The 20,730-nt window shown below is 48.2% G+C and overlaps 1 protein-coding gene across 13 annotated transcripts in view; it reads right to left on the bottom strand.

The window, feature by feature from the left end:
• The window catches only part of EHBP1 (EH domain binding protein 1), a 205,707-nt gene that overhangs the window by 178,850 nt on the left and 6,127 nt on the right, over positions 1-20,730 (bottom strand). For 12 of the 13 annotated variants that reach the window (XM_068675568.1, XM_068675569.1, XM_068675570.1 and 9 more), the window contains exon 3: positions 1,216-1,273. In XM_068675568.1, the coding sequence (XP_068531669.1) occupies positions 1,216-1,273 (58 nt within the window). Of the gene's footprint in view, positions 1-1,215; positions 1,274-3,705; positions 3,747-20,730 lie in introns of those variants that run through there. The other variant, XM_068675572.1, reaches the window with a different exon arrangement.

Raw genomic sequence — 20,730 nt, 5'->3', positions numbered from 1 at the left:
CAGGGGCTAGGACACTTCTTTCCTTCAGCTCTTTCCAGCTTCCCCACGGCTCACCTGGCAACTTCTGGACAGAAGGGGCCAGCCCTACACCGGAGGACGTGAGCTGACAGAAGAAATCCTCCAATGTGAACAGCATTCACAAAGCTTTGCTGGCCTGCTGTGCGTGGGAAACATCCTCCCCACCTCCCCAGGCACCAGGACAACTGACCGCCACCACTACCAGCAGACTGTACGCTAATTAGTCAGTAATTTAATGCCACGCAAGACACGGCCATATTAGACACCACAGACATTTAGAAATCTCTGCCATTTGTTCCAATCTCAGTGCAGATGTAGGACGTGTGTTTTTTAGCTTCGTTTTCTATGGAAACAGAACCACACGAGCAGACCGTCCGTCTCGCTGTCCCCTTCTCAGACCCAAAGGAGGCTCCAGACAGGATAACTGCATCTCGCTACCGCAGCGCTCAAAGCCAGCAGTCTAGACAAAAACTGAGCGCCTCTTAACAGAGACAGCAGTCCTGTAAGGCTCACAGATTCATTGCTGCGGGAAGAAACGTACAGGGAAGCTCAAAGGAAAGAGGGCTACTCTGCTTGTAGACTGTTGCACACAAGAAATCCAACCCCACGCAAAAGCAGCTTTCTGAAGGCCCAAATATTGGGCAGACTTCACTTGAACTTGCCTTCCTTCAGGCTACCCGGTCATTAGCTACAAGACACAAACTCACAGGCTCACGGTGTTTGGAGGAATAAAACATTAAAATTTAATTCTAAGGTACACAGCAGGGCTGGAGGAGCCTGCTTGTATTCTTTTCAGTTTGTAGTGTTCTCTAGTTGTAAAATAGTCTCTTATTCACACTTGATCTATTGCATGGGTGGCAGATTCTTCACTACATATATTGCCTTCAAGACACTTCTAGTAGGGAAGCATTCTCCTTCCTAATTTTGCCTAGGAATTAGCAACTGATATTGAACTGATGACACACTTGCACTAAACAGATAACCGAAGCAGAAATCAGACTTAAGTGTTTCCATAAATTAGCGTTGACATCAACAGCAGCTTATTTTCAGCTTTACAGCTAAACTCAGTTAAAAGGAAAAGAGAAAATTAAAATATTTCTCATTTCTCCTGCTGCACCCCACACTCAAGAGACCAATCCCTCCAAGAGCTGAGACTGCTTGTCACCAGAGCTGGGACTTAATGAGCAATTAACTAACCTTAGAGGATTTTCTTCGGCTTCTTCTTGTCCAAACCACCACGAGTTTATCTGGCTGCCTGTTGAAAAAAGGAAGAAACAGATTCATTTACAACAAAATCAATATGAAAACAGTTTATATTAAAACTCTTGCTAGACAGACATAATGACATCATTAGAGGATACGTTATCTCTTAAAAATAGCTTATCTAAAAGTACTCTTGGAAGCAGTCATTTAGCAGGAAAAATAAGGCTGTATTTATAGAAAAAGGCTGTCCTTCATTCAGCACACTAATATCCTCCTTCTCCTCTCCTTGCCTGCAGGTATCTCCCCGCAGGGCAGCGAACAGGATTCAGCCCACACTTCACTTCTGCAAATCCAGCCTCTTTAAAGACACCTTTGAAACAATCCAGCACCAAAATAAACATCAATGCAAACTCCGGCTTGAATTTCTAAGCAGGCAGATTGAAAAGACTCTGCTAAGGAGCAATGCAAACAGGTGATTGCACTTTTTCATGCCCAGAGGACTACTTTCCCTACTTAAATACCTCAAAAAAAATCAAGAGAATGAAGCACTGCATCCCTCCAACATCTCCCTGGATGACCGCAGACAGATAAATCAGAGCTTCCTCGACTCCTACTCCAAAGGCGAAGCGTGCTGAAATATAGCATGGCTCTCCAAGCAGTTGTTTATCTGGCATTTGTAAGGAATGTGGATGGAAACTCAATACAGTATAAATTCTTGAAACTTCTGAAGATTTATGTCTCAGTGAATACAGCCCTATCAGTTCTAGGGTTGTTCTGGGTAATTTTTGACAAGGACTTAAGGTTTTTTTGACCCCATGATCCACTTCCCATCCTGTGACCAGGCTTCTGGTCCCACTTCCAAACCCACGATCCCTGTTCCGGAGCCTCCCGACCCCCCGTTCCGCGTTGTTTCCTGGCGGATGACACAACTTCCATCAGCAAGCCCAGTGCTGCCAAGGACTGCGAGCCAAGCTCACATCTCCGCTGAAACATGCCAAAGCTGCAACGAAATCACTACTGTCATTTTTGAGATGCAGCCGTAAAAATCCCTGCCTTTCCACAGCCAAGAGCAAAGTCTGTTACCTGCTAGAAAATTATGGTGTGGGGGGGGAGAATGTAGGGTGCAGAGAAGTGAATATATTACATGCTCGAAGCATTTGTGAGAAGATGCATCCCAATAAAATCCACACAAGCCCTCGGAATCGCAGGGAGATCACAGCTACTTCATAGCCAGCTCTTCTATGCTGAAAAGCCAATGGGTTTACCAGGCTGAGAGCTCATCCAGGTGCTGCTGAAGAGCTGGCTACCACAGGCAGGCTGCAATAAAACTAAGAGATCACCTACAATTTACATCCAAATCCCCCCCCTGAACTGCAGGTATCCTGGGGAACAACCACAGGTAAAGGAGAGTTGCTGTGCAGGGCGTAAGGACAGTAGCTTCTGTTGGTTGTTGTGTATTTGCACCTTCCTCTGTTAACATTTCTCTTTATTTCCCGTTTGGGAGAAAAGGAAAGAACCTGCCCCGTTTCAAATCCCGTCAGCTCAGTCTTAGGGCTTGTTCAGGAAGCCTGAAGCGTTTGTTGGCTCTGCTTGGGGCTTCCCTTATAAAGCCCCGCTTGGTAAATGAGGACAACCTGTTACACTTGGGCAGGTTCTCACTACCTCATACCCTCCGTCAGCTCTGGGGGAGCTGTGCCTGTGCCACCAGAACAAGCAATGTCCCCAAGTGACCTCCCTGAAGCAAGGCAACCCGAACCTCCAGCCCGCGACAAACAACTTTTCCTGGACTTGTTTCACTTCACACTTGAAAGCTGACTTATGCCCATTGCAGAAATCTGCTTGGGAAGCAAGTTGAGTTTAACCTCAACTCACTCCATCCTCAGCTTGCCTCTGAGCACAGACCAATGCCAAAGCAAGAGGAGGGATGGAAAACAAGAAGTTCCATTTCTGCAGTGCCAGTGGCTGCCGCAATGACTCCCTTTCCAAGCATGGGACCACGTCCCAGGCATCCCACAGCAACGACCTGGGCAGGAAGAGGCAGGACAGCGCTGGCCAGGGCCCAGAGGAAGAGCACTTTGGTCCAAAAAACCAAAGGTGAAGGCCTGGTGATGGCAGAGGCACTGCAATCCCCTCCAGGCACCGTTTTCATCTCGCCCTGTGCGCCGTGGCATCACAAGGGATTTTTCTGCTGACGGTCCCAGATCCCCTCCCGTGCTGGACGTGCCGCAGAAGTGAAGGGCGCAGGCAGCTCCTGGCGTGCTACCAGCAGGAGGGCTACCTGAGAGAAGTGGAGAAGTGAAAGAATCTGCTGATGCACCACTGCCATTCTGAAAAATTTAAATAGCGAACCATTTGTTGAGCACAGACAAGCCCCAGTGCAGGAAGCCTACAGAATCTGGACATAAAACAATCAGCCGTGGGCAGCAGAAGGTGGGCAGTCCTCTCCTGTGATACCTGCACACGTGTCCCAGGCTGCCAACCAACCTTGCATTGAATTTTAATTCTTTCATTTCTCTTTAAACCATGGCATCACTCTGCTTTCCACAGCCTGCCGGGGACAGCTGGTGCTTCTGCACAGCTCCCGAGTGGGAGCGGTGTCACGTACACACAGTTGCCACCACCAAGACTGGATTTACTTCCCCATCTTCAAGAATCCCCTCTGCCAGGAACACAAAAAAAAAAAAAAAAAGAAACCACTAACGTGAAAAAAACAACGAGACTCAGCTCAGATGGAGAAGGAGCCCTGCTGATAGGAGAGCACCGGCAGCACCCGCTCGCTCCCCGAGGCGCTCTCTGCAGTCGCTGTATTTTGTTAAGCACTGAGCACACAGCGCTCCTTCAACCACGAGTGTTTGAGAAAGCCAGAGGCAGAGGTACTTTGCCAAAATAAAACGAGCAAGGTAAGCACAAGATGGAGAGCAAAAATTTGGCCAAACGCAAGGGGGAGAGGAGGGAAGAGAAGATCCCACGGGCTGAGCTTCCCTGCTCGGTGCGCCACGCGCTCAACTGAACCAAAACACCAACAGCAGTTTTCCTAAGGCGTTTGCTTCAAGAAAGTCACAAATGCAGCCGTTTAAAAATACCTCATTGGATGGTTTTACAAGAGAGGCCACAGACAACCACCTCTTCTGCAACCTGCTCGCTGCTCCTCCGTGCCAATACGCTTCTAGAAGGGAAAGCCCAGCTCACATTTTAGGTTGGAGGTGAGGAGCGTGCCGCAACGCTAGGAAGTGCCCAAGCCACGTAATTCAGTGCGCTCATTCCAAACATTTCAATAATATTTAATTCTTCAGCCTTCTCTCCTCCTGCACATCACAAACCTGGGCTGCTCGTTAATCCACAGCACAAGCAAATCGGGTCCCCTCTGAAGGGTTGGGCTGAAGATCGGATTCGGTTGTGTTTTCTTCACGAAGTGTGCTTTGCAAACTCAGAAATTGTTCCAAATACAGCATGTGCTGCTTTGCAAGCTGAACAAACACCACCGGGCAGCTATAAAGCGTCAAATTAATTTCCTGTGCTGCACAAGAACATTTTGCATCCCTCCAAGCCACCAGCTTGCTCAGCACCAGCTGGGTCGGGGTGCTCGAGGTAAGGAAATACACACTGCTCCCCCTACAAAGACAGGGCTGGGGCAAGAAGGGAGGTTTTGCTGAACCGCTGCATCTCCGGGTTCAATAATTCCTTCAATCCGTACAATCCAACCAACCTTTCAGGGGGATCTGGCCTCGCTGGGGGCAGCCCCTGGGAGCTGAAGGAAGGTGCCTGGAGAGGAGCATCTACTCGTGTGTGTGTGGTTCGCAAGAGGAAACCAACTCCTGAGAAAAAGGAAGTTTATGGTACTGCTCATTGTATTATTTACAAGCGGTAAGCGAAAGTCACTCAGCAATCCAGTGGGGAAGATAGCGATGGCAGAGCCTGCGGTTCAGGAAAGCTTTGTCATCGCCCCGCAAAGCTGATAATAGGAGAATAAAAACACAGATTAACAAGACATCTATCATTGAAAAGCACGCCTGCTTTTCCTGTCAGACAGAAGTTATGGTTCTGGTACTTTCAGTTCTCCTATTAAAACAACTGAGTCAGGGAAAAAAAAAAAAAAAGAAGAAATACTGGAACCAGAGCTCCTCACATCCACAATTATTTAATAAAGCAGTAAAAACACTCCACAGACTGGAAAAAACTGCATCATCTGCTCATCACCTTACATGCCACAAAATTTACTGATTGAAAGGGAGGTTGTGCAAGAGGCGAGGTCTTCTGGGGTTTGGTTTGCTGATTCCAGGAAATATTTGGCATGGTATTTTGATTACAGAACTCTCCAAATATCATTTGGGAGAGAAGGACATAAAAGGTATCGGTCTCCTGCTAGCTCTTGTTTTGTAAATCTCTGAGCAGAAACAGATAACGTGAGCCAGGAAAGATACACCCTGCTCCACCAAACCCACCGGCTGCAAGCAGAAACCCACTTCACGTTTAGCAGCTGTTGCTGGAAAGCATCACAAATGCCCCGAACTTGAATTAAGGCCACTGAAGCCAACAACAAGACCAAATACGAACAGCCCCTTGGTTAAAGGGCAGCAGACATGCAAGGATTTGTTCGTAACGAGGGCTGGTTACGTTTAACAACATCCATCCTTACGTGCCTGTGATGCAGGAGGTACCTTTTGGGGATGTACAGACAGACACACAGCCCGCGTACTTGTTTTGGCATCTAATTGCCTGTGTTGAGCTTAGCTTTTTGGGGGGAGCTAGTTTTCTCTTACCGTGTTTGATTAGAACTGCATTAATTACGACAGACTGCGAGATTACTCCTGTGAAGCAAGCATAAAGGAGTATAATTAACAAGAGAAGCAGCAGCGTTGGCACAATAGCACGCAGATGCACCTATTGAAGGATAAAAATAATTACTTGAGGACTGAAGTCAAAGTACTACCGATAAGACTTTTTTTTTTTTTTCTAAACCTTTCATCCCCTCTGCATTGTGCACACCAGCATGACGTGGGAGGTGTTCGTTAGGAAGCAAGCCTCCCTCCCCAGCAGCGCAGAGCTTGCTACCTGACTGCTGGAATGCCATCAGGGCTCTTCAGCAGCCTCTTAAAAATACATGCCATCGGTTCTGCACCACCAGTAATTCAGGATGAGTACTGTTTTCTCCTCATTTTTCAAAGTAATTACTGGTAAAATTTGTAAAGCTGTCTTTGCAGAGTAGTCTGCTGCACGGGGACTTGGGCTGTGTGTTACCATTAGCCAAGGAACTAACCAAGCAACCACCTCCTTGCGCTGAGCTTCTTCCTTCAGCATTTCCTCTTGGTGGCGATCAATGAAATTCCACAGCTGCTACAATGCCGGCACGGCCAGGTGAGTCACCAGCAGGGCTTTAAAGAGACCTTGAGACGATGTCACACGTTGCTGCCTTGGCCAAATTAGCCCTCTTGCTGAGCGAAGGCACAGCACAGCGCTGACTGCACGCCAGGAACAGTAAGAAGAAAACGCCGCGCAGGTAGAGCCCACTGAAGGTACTTTCAAGGTGAAGCTCTGCCTCTCAGGCCTGAGTTTGGGGTTTTCTCTGCCACTCCCCCTTCCCTTCCATCAGGGATGCTGCCAGCCACTATTCAAACCACCCCGCATCACTCAGCCTGACCGAACGAGATGCCAAAAGTTGAGCCAGGACGGGTGACGTGGCCACTTGTGCACCCCTGGGTGTTCCCACATCAGGCTGTACCTGCACCACAGCGGCCACCTCCCAGCCTCGTTTCTCTCTGACTAGGCACCAAGCCTCTAGCAGACAGCACAGCTTGCTCTTCCCTCGCTGCCACCATCTGAAAATCTTCAGGAAGCTAGGAAATTTCAAAAAAGCAATCATGAGAATGGGAAACATGAGAATGAGACAAAGAAAACTTCTTTGTCTCAAAATTCTGTTTTGCTTGTCCTAAGGAGCTCTAGTTTGGCTCTGCTTGGTTTGAAAACCTAAAAGGGGCGAAGCGAGACACTGTGATTATTTCACGAGTGCTGTCAGACCTACTGAGCCTGCACAGCATCTGTTTGTGAGGCTGGGCATGGAATGTGTAGTATGTGCCGCTGATGGCTTGGTTTTCTTAAACCAAATACAAATGAAGTTTGCAGAATGAGCGGGATTAAACAAAGCCTCAGTTCATCCATTATTCAGAGCAAGAGACAAGGACAGATTCAGCTTCATTTTTCAAGGAGTTATCGCAGCGAAGGGTCTTGAGCAAAACAAACTCCAGAGGATTTGGTAGCAAAACCTGTTCTTAAAGCTTTTTTTCAGTGGAGAAAGACACTGCAGAAGACAAAACTGACCCTAGCGCCTCGACCAGCCCCTGGATTTTGTCACATCCACCTGCCCTCCACGTAGAGCACTCTGTGTGTGATCCAACTCAGCAATGATCGTCCCAAGGCAGAGCTAAGGGTACTGCACCAGCAGGACCCAGTGGATCTCTTCCCTCACTCTCCTATAATCGCAGACACTTGCACCAGCAGACATTTAGGCCAGCACTGCTTGGTCTGCACGTTCACACCGCACATCCTACCACACCAGAGCCTAGGAACGCTTCCCACTGCTCTGCACCAAACAGAAACAGAAAGCAAGAGCTGTTTAAGCCCACCTACAAAACCAGCATCCCCAGGCAGGCCAAGCTGGAGCACTTCAGCACCACAATGCCCAGGCCAAGCTGTCGGAGCAGCCAGCTGTGGCTCAGGCTATCAGGGACACTCAGGCACACCTTCAGTCCCCAAAACAGCCCGGTGCTTTACAGTGGAAAGCTCCCAGGAGGCTACCAGGGATCAGATCTCTCTCAGAGCCCTGATTTTCCTCTTTTATGTTCCTTTTCAGAATATGCAGCCCTCTCCGTTGCAATGAGGGATCAGCAGTTTTTAAAAAGCTTTCAGTTTGCAGCGGGTGCGTTGCCCGACGAGTCCTCCTGCTCCTGACCTGCCGTGAACTCCCTGCTCTGCTCCTCTTCCCGCAGAGCTGGGGCCAGCAGCTGCCAAGTGAACAAACACACGCTTGTTACAAGTCAAACTCATTTTCACCTTGCCCATAACAGCAGGCTCAGAAGCTGGTTTGACAGGGCAAAGCACTCGCTCATCTGTGTGCGACGAAACCCCAGCGCCTTGGTGCAGCCTCGCCACCCCACACCTCGTTACATAGACACTAATGATCAGCGGGATCTGCCTCGCCCCTCATCAGCATCCCTGCTCGTGGTGTAAAATAATGAAATCGTGATCAGTAACAGCAACCAAGGCAACACAGTTTTAGAAAACTTCAACAAATAAACCAGGAATTTGGAACCCAAATTCCAGCTTTGCTCCTCATTCACCACGCTGCCTTCAGGAGTTTTTCAGACAGGCACCAAGTGGTGGTGTCTAAATTACATTTTAGCCATTCTGATTTTGAAACGTCACAGACACAAAATGCTAGGTGTGTTTATCATAAAAAGTACAAAAAGCACAACCACAATGAAACAGTTTAACGCATGCTGCCTGAAATGTAACTTCAGCCCAATGAAAGCAGATGTCCGGGTGAAACAACGCACTTCTGGACTAAAAACATGCACGAGGCTTCTTGGTACAGCACTGACAACGTTAATCAGGCCCCATTACAAAACAGATCCTGTTCCATTTTTCCTTATTTATTTTTTGGAAATAGTATTCAAACAGAAAGCTCATCTGTTTTTCAATCTGGAAACAGAAGAGGGAAAAATACGTATTTCTGCAACTGCTGCAGAGCAAAAGGAAGGTGAGGACATGTCACCAAAACCACAGTGTGAGGAAACTGATCTGTAACACACACAGTAGGATTTTCTACCTCTAATTCATCTAAAACAGTTTTGTGAGAGATTCTTCACAGCCTACTAGGCACAATTAAAGCAAGGAAGGACCGCAGGGTACGATGCGCCGCTCCAACGTGCTGGGACCACGACAGAGGTGCCTGAAGCAATGAGACACCGAAGCCTCCGTCCTCCTCTTCTCTTTTAGGGTGGACTCACCCTGAAGATTATAGTTCTGCACGTGCAGGAGCAGGTGCATCTTTTGAAGCTCCCTTCTAACCCAGCCCCGCCAGGGTTTTCTTGTTTGCTTTGCTTTTTAAGGCTGTGTTTTGGCTACACTAAGCACACTGAAGCTGCAGAGAGACTGTGAACACCCTACAAGTTTCTGTGAAGGGAGCAAGCGAGGAACAGCACCAGCTGGGGCTTTGTCTAGAAGAAAGAGCTCACATCACCTGCGTCAGGGTCAAGAGCAAACTCTTGATGTCCACTCCAAAGAAAGCTGTGTCCTAGCACTGGGTAGCGCAGCACTGGCACGGAGCAGGCCAAGAGGCAGACCTGTGGTGTGCAGGGTGATGAATTCTCTGCGATACAAACTCACCCTTAGCTTCCTGAGCCATGACTTGACCGAGTCCTGCACTAATCCTTAATTTATTCAGAGACGTGCGCCCTCCTGGTCCATGCACATTAAGTTCTCCAATTAGAGGTTTCTCTTCTGTCATCAGCCTGCTTTTGCAAATTAATATCACAAAGAAAAAAAGGCAGGGAATGAAAATGCAGCATGCTGCTAGCTGCTTCCCTTATCTCTGCCTGGGGGATCAGATTTTGCAAATATTGTCAGTTCTCAACCACAGCCGTAACAGATACGGTGACATGAAGCAGGAACCCGCTTCCAGGGAAGCTCCTGGCAAGCTCCTCCCGCAGCACTGATGCTGGCATCACCTTGATGAAGTGATCCTACGACTATGAGCCAGCTGCTTTCAGCAAAGCACTTGGATTTGGGGAAGAACTCCTCTTCTCTTTTCCTCCTCAGTAGCTGGGGCATCAGTGGAGGCAAATCCATCGTCCTGCCATGCCCAGAGATGAAAAACCAGAGGATAACAGCACTGCAGCAGTTCAGCTGAAGACTTCAGAATCAGCCACAGCTTCAAAACACCGCGGAGAAGCACAGAACCTTGCGTTAACACCCAGGTCCCAAACCAAGCCACACGCCTGTGCGCCACGCACAACTGAAAGCCCCAAAAGCCTCCACAAACCTCGTGTGCTCCACGCTTCGTGAGACTGTCAACAGGCCAAAAAGAGAATAAGCAAAGGTGATAGAGTTTACAGCAGCAAATGACGCATGGATAGCAATCAAAATTAAAGCCATGATTCTGCTGCATGTCAGAAAAAGCATCAATTGCCAGAGTTACAAAGTGTTCACGTCTGGTTTCAAAGGTTGTAGGCTATTAGAAACTGCCACCACGTTGTCCATGAGACACCCCAGGTGATGTCAGTGGCCTTTGAGACCTGCTCCGAGATGGAGGCACGGCCAGGAGAAGGGAAGAAATGCGTTGGTTAAGTGTTTACAGCTAAGTAACTCTTGTAAAGAGTGCAAATTCGGAACAACTCCTCCTCTTCCTGCTCAATCTGTTTAATTAAGTTGTCGCATGGCTTCCAAGCTGCCTCCTGGAACACAAGTTAACACTTCTCATTACACAAGTCAGCCTCAAAAGCAACACCGCTTCTATTTTTACACCACCAGTTTCTTCATCTAGAATTGTACATCCACCGAAGTCTACGAATTGAGATCATTTTTAGGAACTTAAACGGACTGAGCCTTTTAATTAATGCCCTCGCAGTCCCACCCCTGGCTCACATCCAGCAGCAGGGACTGGCGATGAAAAATAGCGCCTTAACCCATGGATACTTGAGAGACTGAGCAAGTCCTGCCAACGCTACAGCTGGATATGGTAAACAAAACTAAAAGGGAAAAAAAACAAAACCCTAACTCAAAGATCTATTTTGGGAAAACAAACAAAACATGAAAAAAAAAACACCACTACCACAAATCTTACAGCTTCGACAAAGCGAATTGTATTTCGAAAACACCAAAATTCCTCATTTGTGGATACAATTGCTGAAACCTATGCTATTTCAAGGTCAAAACCGAACAAAACCCAAATACACCAACAACTAAGGATCTTAAAGAGATTTTCCAAATCGCTGCTGTTCGTAAGATGCCCAAGAGCAACCTGAAAAAGACCGTAACTAATTCTTTCAGGATCAGCTAAGCTGGAAATGAGCAGCACATTTAGTATGAATGCTTCAGAGCATGGCTCTCGATTTATAGAGGAAAGGAAAACAAAAAGCAAGCTGAACCTGCAGCACAGCTGAACCTATGCTGATGTGGAACGGGAATACACACAAATACATCACATCTTTCAGCCTGCCTTTTTTTTTTTTTTAATTAATCTTCATATATTGCATTTCCTCTTACAACCTGATGTAGCTTTCGCTGAAATCAGGAGCTTCCCCAAGCCCTCCAAAGGGCAGGGCAGCCCTGCAGCCAAGCCGTCCTCGCGAAGCAGCCAGGAGCACGGCCCTTCACACTTGGTTTTGCAGCACGGTGACCCACGCAGCCTCTTCCTTGGAAGGCAGACAGCTGGCAACCACTATTCAATCGCACGACGTTCCTCAAGGCACCAGGAGTCCTTTGCATCTTCTGTGTTTCTGGATATAAGCTGCTGAAAACAAGCACAGCCCTTTCCTTGCCTGCATTCCTGATGATACCTGATGAAGAGGCACAGACACCGCCAGCATCGGCTGTTTCCAAGTCCCAAGTCTCTCTGTTGCCCATCTCACACACTCTTCCTCATCCCGTGCCATCCTGGTGGGCACTACAGGTACCAACGACACCCCAAATCCATACCCTCCTCACCCTGCAGCACGAGGCCCGGTTCTGTTTCAGCCTGATGGCTGCTTTAGTCCGCTGGTGGATCTTGTAAAGTAACATCTGCAGCCACAGAAGAGACTCCTGGATGCCGTCCAGCCTTTTTATTAAGTGGATTTGATGTCTTGCAGGCTGGATTCCAGTCTTGTACCATTAAATGAGGCAAACGGATAAGGAGACAGAGCCCCTCTATCCCATAGAGCACACAGCTTAAGAGATTAAATAATTTTGTCTCACCCTAGATTTCAATTTTATTCTAATTTAAATTTTTTTTTTATCTGTAAACACAACTGTGTCTGGTGTGAAGAGCGGTTCTCCTTGGAAGCAGAAACGTGAACAGAAAGGGAAGCTGGGTCGGTTCCTGGAGCAAAGCACACATCTCATCTCACGGAGCGCTGTGGAGCGTCCCTTCCAAGCGAAGGGCAAGGTCTCCAGCCCTGCTGCAGCACCTGCTTGTGCCCAGCAAGGAACATCACCCTGCCAAAGAGGCAAAAGCCTCCTCCCAGATCACACACTGCAAGATCTGGCGCTGCAGGTGGATAAACAGAAAGAAAAAAATGACACTTTCAAGCTTTTAGAAAGGTAACACGGTAATGAATTGAAGCTAAGTTAAATTATTAAATCTCAAAGCAGAGTTTGGATACACACGCCTAACTAGAGCAAAGAAGCCTAATGAATAAAGGCCCACTCTACAAACTAACCATCAAGGGAACAGGACCCGATCTCAGCAGCACGCAGAGCTCTGGGTGGGAAAGGCAGCTATGTGCAGAGTCATCAACACCGACACGGCCAAGTGTGGGCACGCAAAGTCCCAGGGTCCTGCAAAAAATGAGATTTTCCACATATTTCAGCGTACTCGACACAAAACACACTTTTCATCTTCAAAACAAGCGAGGCTTAACAGCTGAAGGCTGCAAGGTTTTAACACAGCAGGATCTGGATTGCTCAGATCCTCGTTGTGCCAGCGCTGGGCCCGTGGGGTGAGTCCCCACCGTGTCACACGAGAGCCTGGAAGGCCAGGCAGGCCAGCGGAGCAGCACTTGGGGAAAGCAAAATCACCGTACCCATGGCAAGGAGCCCCTCTCCTGAACAACAGCACCCAAACGAGAGCGCAACAGAGAGCTTTATTTATGCACTTGTGCTCTAAGCCAGCTCTCCTTAGCTCACCCGGTGTGTGAGCACAGACAAGACCTTGCTCAAAACACTTATCTCAGCTTGATCTGTTCATTTAACCTCCTCCCTTGGGCTCTGACAGATGAGCACTGGCACTGCTAGCTCTCGAGCTTCAACCCCCTGCTACCGCGCAGTAAGGATGCCTTCGCCGTGGGCTTTCTTCTCACTGTGCTGTCCAGCAGAGGATCTGTAGCTCCTGGGACACAACCTAGTGGACTCAAGGCTTTAATTCCTGTTAAAACCGTAGCAGGAGAAGGTCAGGACTCTCTCTGCAAAGCGCAGGGCTGCCCACACCGAACACGAGGCACATCTACTCACACAACAGCTCCTAGAAGCGTTTTGCCCCCTGACACCCAGCCTCCGAGCCACGAGACCTTTCTGTAAACACAGCGCAGGTCCCCTGAACTTCCCGCACCGAAGCCTCTCAAGGGCAAGGACACGCTTCAGGCATCCATCACTTCCTTCCCCTCCCCCTGGCACCCACCCATCACACACACTCTTCTCATAATACCAAATCACAGAAAAATAAGCAGAAAGCAAACAAGAGCCCCCTCCCCACGGCCAAAAGCTTGCTGCAGGAATTGCACCCCAAATTCTCCGCGCTCGCTAGTGGTTTCTGCCCAGCAAAGCACCTCTTCCCTTGCTTTACGCCAGTGCCACTGAAGGGAGAGCTGCTGCCTTCTGGCCTTTAAAGCAGACATAAATCCTCCTTATGAGTAATTGTGGACATAAAGCTGTAGGAAAGCTGACGGAAGATGATTTGTGCACCCAAATTAGGGCGTGATAGAAAAGATGGCTTGTCTACGGTTAGCAGGGAAGCTGAAAGAAAGCCTAGCATGGAGGCATGATTTTCTGACTCGTGTTGTTCAGATCGCTGTTTCAAACAAAACGAGAAGCAAAAAAGATTTCATTCCCAGCCCCTGCAGAAATCAAACCCTCCTACGTAGAAAAACCAGCACAGAATTCACCAAGTCTGCTCCGAACAAAGGAGGGTGCTGAACTGACCCAGCCAGAATTACTTCTGTGAGGAGCAAGAAGAATTTTTACCACTACATTTAGTAACCAAAAACCTCGATAGCCTTGCAAGCTTTACCGCTTCCAGTACTTTCAACAAGACTACTGCGCAGCTCCTGCCTGTGTGTGAATAGTGAGAAACTTCTCTCTGTGACGGGGAACTTGCCTTGGGACAGGAAAAGATTGAACTTCCCCAGCCACACATGTACAGAACCAGCTTCGCAGGCTCAACCAAAGAGATAAATCATGCTTTGATACAATAATTAGCTCAAAAAATACTATAAAGTGTTACAATCCTCCTGGAACTGCGCATAAATGCATTAAATCCTAAGAGCACGTAAGTCCTTCTGTGTATGCTGCATTTTTCCCTTTTCACACCAACCACCTGCACACTGGCACGTGCCACCTACGTGGCCAACAACCTGCACAGAGACCCCATGAGGAAAACCCAGCACGGGGACAGCAGGAGGGTGCCTCGGTTTGAAGAGCCTGAGACGTGAATTTGAACCGAGCGGAATGACATTGAGAGGCACACACGATGCGGTTTTCTTTGCGAAGTTATAAATACTCCTATGAATAGAAAATGCAGTATGAGAGCTCCTTTCAAATGCATTCGGAGGTTTTGGGGTTTTGCTTATTGCTTTGATTTTGTTTTTAAACATCATATGATGATAATAGCCAAGCTTTTTCTACCTGTGTCTTAACAGCAGAAATATTTAAGTTACATCATTTGTTTGCACTTCCCAGAGAAAGAATCCCTGGAACACTTCAAATTTCGCTTTCTTCTTTAACAGGATGATTGTCACTATCACTAGCGTTCAAAAAGAGGTGAAATCGTAATTAGCATTCATCAAGAGGAGCTGTAACCTCCCTTTTAAAACAGGCTCTGAAAGAACTGCGACTCTTACACATCAGGCAAGTGAAACATTGAGATGTGTGTTTGAGCAAAGCCTCGTTTTGTTCATCTACGGGCCATTAGTGACATCCAAGCACGCAGTACTGACTCCAGCTCCTGCCCTATGATTTGCACAGCTATTTTTAGGATTCACACTTAAAAATTCAAGCGAAGATGGAGTTCTCCTCCCCTGACACGAACAGAGGCTCAGCAACATCTTCGATAATCACGGCTTGCTCAGGACAATTTCTGGGACAAGAAAATTTCTCCAATTAGGGAAGCAACTCCGAGCTGGAGCAGTTGCTCGGGTACAACAGAAAATATAAAGCCACTTTTATTGCTGCACGAGTGCTTCAACTGGCTGGGCAGCCATTTACATGAAAATGCCTCCAGATAAGGTACTTGTGTGCTGCTATCTCCTGTCTGAAGGAAGAATAGGTGCTGCGTGACATTGATTGCAAAGGCACAGGAAAACAGGGGAGCTGCTGCATATAGATGAGCTCCGAGGATACTTGCGTGTATTGCCTCTTCAGCAAAATCCAGCCTGGAAGCTCCACAGGACCCAAAATTCCAGTTTTAAGGTGGAATGTCATCAGGGTTGGCTGGGTACGCACACTTCTGGGTAACAAAAAGCTGAAAGGAATTGTACCCGACAGGAGAATAAGGCCCTGGACCAGGCACTACGACAAGACACTTCGCTGCTTCAGAACCGCTTAACCAGCCAGCCAAACAGCGCATGGTTATAAGCAAAGTGTGACTGCAAACCCCACTAAACTCTGTGCTCAGCACAGCTGGGAGCCTCCCAGAGTACATAAGGATGGACAGGATTTGTCCCTTACACCCACTGCCACCCACTCCACTGTTTGTTGCCAGCACCCAGGCTCTCCCTCCTCTTAAAATTCAGCACCAAACACTGACTTCCTCCAGGCACGCCGCATCTTGAACCGTACGAATCACACAGGTGACAGACTTCTCTGTCCTGTGAGCAGCTTCCATAAATGCATTTCCCTGCCCCTAATTTCTGCTTTGCTGAAAGGGCTGTGCCACACAAAAAGGAAGCTGAGACCCCAGCAGTAAAATACAAGCTCACCAAAGAGATGACGTTGGCAGAAATGCAAGAAGGCTCCACGGCTGTTCCCCGAAATAATTCTTTTTGCTTTGCATTGAAGTTGCTCGTATGTAGGTCACTGGTTTTGTATCGCCAAACACAACAGGATTTGCTCATACAGGCAGATCCAAAGACATTCAAAGGGGCCAAAAAGCCTTACATCGTGCTCCTTACCCCTCTGCTCGCCCAACAGCCCAGCTCACGTCACAGCTCATCCTTCCCAACACTGAGCAACACTGCAATGAGCAAATACTCCACGTAAAATGCAGCTGAGGGAACAAAACATGTAGAAGACCCATGACAAACCTCACCAAGCTTTCTCTGTGCCCACCTATTCCAAAGGAAGAGGGGGTAGAAAAGCCCTTCTGCAAGGCTAACAAGGCAGTAGGCTCCAATAGGGCTCCATCAGCCATAAAAGATACCGACAGCTCTCACAGAAAGGTAGACAGAAGTTAAGGTAGACTGCAGTCTTCTTATAGTGAAGAGTAGCTCAAAATTTTTCCCCCACTTAAAATTTGTTGACTCGATTGCAAATCAAGCAAGCACCTTCGTAACAGCTGCTGCTAAAACAAGAAGTTTTCCATTTCCCCCCAGCAAGCGCTCTACTTCTCCAAAATTTATTTCAGGCAAATCCATTCTGCTTGCCCCAGGCAGCACGTTTTTCCAGGGGGCAGCAGACTTGATGCTTCGTAAGTACCTCATCGGGGCCCTCCCCAGACAACAGGACTGAATCTACAGGCGAGCATTTCCCTATTCCTGCACCCTGTACCTGGCAGCAGGGAAGCAGACGAGGCACAGCCACCTGCAGCACCTCACCCCAAGCTTTCTACCTTACCTTTTCTTTTGTTTGTTTACTGGACAATTTTACAGCCGAGGACTAAGCAGGTTTCAAGCGCTAGATGCCCACACTTCTGGCACTACGCATGCTTGCACACCGTTGTCTCAGTTCTGTCAGAAACCCCCACAATTACATCAGCCACTACGGGAACTCTGGGGGTTAAAATTACTCTTGCTTATCTTGCAGTTCAGAAATGAAAAAAGAGACAAATCCCATTTACTGGAGGAAAAAAGGAACCCCATTGGAATGAAAAATAATTCCTGCATGGTTTTAAGATGGTCTGTGCCTTGGTATTCTGAAAGGATGTGCAGGCACTAGGGCTCCAAGCAGACATCTAAAGGGAGGAAAGGAAGTGATTTCAGCAAGTAAATGAAAAATGAAAAACAAAGCCTGCACCCCAAAAGAACTCCTTTTTCTACATACACAAACCCCAATGAACGGGGATGAAAGCATCACCCCCACAGGTATCTAAAAGAAAGGCCCTTTTAGAAAGCATGAACAGTAAATGTTAATATCCTCGATGCGCCTCAGCTCGATCTTTTGCTTTTTGTGGTATGAGAGGAAGTGGTGAAAACAGGGTCAGGACTTTCCCATTCTTAACATTTTCTTACATGTCAGAGATAAAGGAATGCAAGGGGAAGTTTCATGAATATTCACTCGCTTAAGATTGACTTATTCCAAGCACTCTATCCAGTTCAGATCTGCATTTGAAGATAGGGGCAATTAAAAACCCTTGTTCTCCTGCAAGTTTTCTGCAGCTTAACAGCTCCTGTTCAGGTTACCTACAGGAAGAGACAAACCACTACATCAGTTTTCCACAAGACAGCAGGTACAAGCAGAAAAACCCCAGCTGAACAGGTAAGAACATCCACTCACCCACCCAGAAGCACGAGTCCAGAGCTGCAGTGGTGGCAGGTGTTAGCAGCAGCTACCAGGGCTAAACCCTCTGCTAACAGACTGCAAACACACCAGCAACAGGTTGGAAACGCACGGGCTGCTGAGGTGGATCTTTGCTGGAAGAGGGAATGAAGCTGTTGTGACAGCTCTTTTCTCTTTTGTTTTAAATCCCCTCCTTATGCACTGCCATAAACAAAGGGATTCGGAGTTCACTTCACGAGCAGCCCCTGAAGGTAAAGGGAGATCACGGCGCACGCTGAGCGGTGATGAAAAACTGAGGTGATGTGGTGGGGTCTGCAAAGGCCACCAAATGTTTTAAGTCAGCTGTCCCTGGAATGGGAAATTACCTTGCCCTTGTGATGTTTGGTCAGCACCAAAGCTGTTTTTCAAAGCACATGCCTTAGAAAAGGAAGAGCAAATCTGCCAACGTGCTGCTTTGATGCAGCAGCGCACCCAAAACAAAGCCCACAGCACGGCTGCAGGACCGAGCGTGCACATGAAGCAAAACCCAAAGCCAGTTTACGCTAAAATGAATACACGGAGCCCAGAGATCACAGTTCGGCAGCTGCAGACAGGTCAGCAGCTGCGCAGCCTGGCCACGGCTTTGCAGCAATCCTCAGGAAAGTCTCCTTAAATAATAATGAAGTCAAACAGAAGTAAGAAGGGGCCCACAACAAGTCTCCACCACACGGAGAACCTCGGCAGGCTCACAAGGATCAGCTCTGAGCCTCTTCAGAGGCTCGCAGGCGGCTGGAAGCGATAGCTGAGAAGGGCTCGCACTCCTGAGTCACCCCAGAGGCTCGTGTGTCTGCAAGCCCTGCAGTGAACTCACAGCTGAGTTCGCCCAAGCTCTTTGAGATGCTCCTGCCCGCAGCTGTGGCTGGTCCCTGCCCTCTGGCAGGTTTTCTTTCCTTCCCCCTGTGTCTGGGGAGCTGCACGCGCTGCCCTGCTCACCTTACAAGCCTGAAATGAGGCTGCTGGCAGCTCACGGTGGCACCGCGGGGCAGAGGAAGGCAGGGGAACACGCTTGCTAAGGGACGGTGACATCTCAGCTCTGCTCCTGAACCCAGCAAGCCTCACGAGTCAGGGCCTGGAGCCCCAGCCACGGCAGTGCCATTTCTGCTAATTTCAGCTCACGCTTAACCCACAGCTCCCGAATCCCTGCAACACGTTTCCAGGTGCCAAAAGCCGCAGCCATCCTGTGCCCTGAGCACCAAACCCCGCGGCTTCCCAGCTGGGAGGCGATGCGCTTCCACCAGCCGTGCGCAGCAGAAATACATTTTTCAAACAAAGACAACAGGAGGAAGAAAACAAGGGCCGCTTTATTTACCCTACTGCTGCGTGCATATCTTAAAAGCAAGGAACAAAAGTTCAGAGCTGAATAGTTCCTGTGTTTCAGAGTCCACTCCGGGACACGCAGGGCGGGCTGGGGAGTGTCCCATGGTGAGGCAGCGCCCACCCCAAGAAGAAAAAGTAGAGAGAAGGGCAAGGGAAGCGGCACGCTCGGCACACAATCCCCTCGGAGTAAACTGGGGAAGCCTTCACAAGTAAATAAACACCCCCCTCCGTCCTCACAGAGCCACCCAAGCACAGTGCTCTTGCTGGAGGAAGCTGAAGGGTTGGTTTTGTAAGAGTTTCCTCAGATTTAGCCAACCTTACCAGCCTCCTCCTCTCCTTATTCACACCAGGCTGTGAAAGGGGCTTCAGCTCCCTCCGAGCAATTAAAAACTAATTGAAGCAACTGACTGGAACTGCACAGCCCGACAGACAGAACTCGGCTCAGCTGAGGCCTCCACAATGTCATAATATTTCATTTTATTTAACCTCGTAACACCGAAAGAGCTGAAAAGAGCATTCACAGCGATCCAATCCTGAAAAAAAAATACCTTTATTCCTGCTCGAGCCTGCCGGGTTCAAAGGAACAGTGCACGTACTTTACTGTACGCACGCAACAGCGCCGGCAGGAACAGCGCCAGGTTTTATTTACTTGCAAAGCTCTGCGAGGAAGTTGAGCACGCACAGCTTCTCTCTCCGAGAAATAAAGCTGGGCTACAACTCCAGGGCACTGTGTTTTATTTATTCGAGGAGACAGCCTCGTCCCTTTAAGTGGGTGAATGACAGGCCATGAGGATGGATTTGTCTACACGTGGCTATAACCCAGTAACTTCTGCTTCTGACAATTATTTTTGTTACTGCTAGGATGGTAAACGAAGTCATGGAGCTGCTGGAAAGAATTCTGTCTCTCAAAGACAAGCACAACTCTGAGCAATTATTTATGATAAACCCGAGTCTCCCTGCGTTACAGGATAAAACTTGGTCCAGCAATGAGGTCTTTTAGGGACTGGTCACAGGGTTTCCAATCCTCCCAAGGGGTTACTGCAAACAGAAAGTGGGTGTAAGCATGACAAGGAGAGATTGCACATACACCTGTACCCCTCCCATTGAAAACATCTCTGCTGCACAACACGCAGCCACCAGTTTAGATGAGAAATCCCGTGGCACAGACAGGATATAGAGGTGGCCAGGGAAGGCAGGGCACGAAAGCAGCTGGTGGGCTGGAGTCAGGAGCGGGAGACAAACCCCTGACAGAAGCCAGGCACAGAGCCCAAAGGAGCAGATCTGACTTCTTGACGTGAAGGATTTTCTTTTGGGTGCAAAGAAGGGAGAGACGCAAGCTGGCAGAGAACTGCTTTTGCACGTGGACAATAAGTGTTTTAATTGTCTGCAGGAAGAAAGGGACAAGATTGATCTCTGAGACAGCTGGCGGCGATTATTTGGAAAGAATAAGTTTGATACACAATTTAATCCCTCAAGAAGTCCTCAGACAAAACCGGAAATGAATGAATGAAGAAAAAGTAGTGAGATGTATTT

This window comes from Anas acuta, chromosome 3, assembly GCF_963932015.1.
Source record: "Anas acuta chromosome 3, bAnaAcu1.1, whole genome shotgun sequence".
Lineage (NCBI taxonomy): Eukaryota > Metazoa > Chordata > Aves > Anseriformes > Anatidae > Anas > Anas acuta.
The sequence above is the reverse complement of the archived record's forward strand: the minus strand, read 5'-3'. Positions and strand labels throughout refer to the sequence as shown.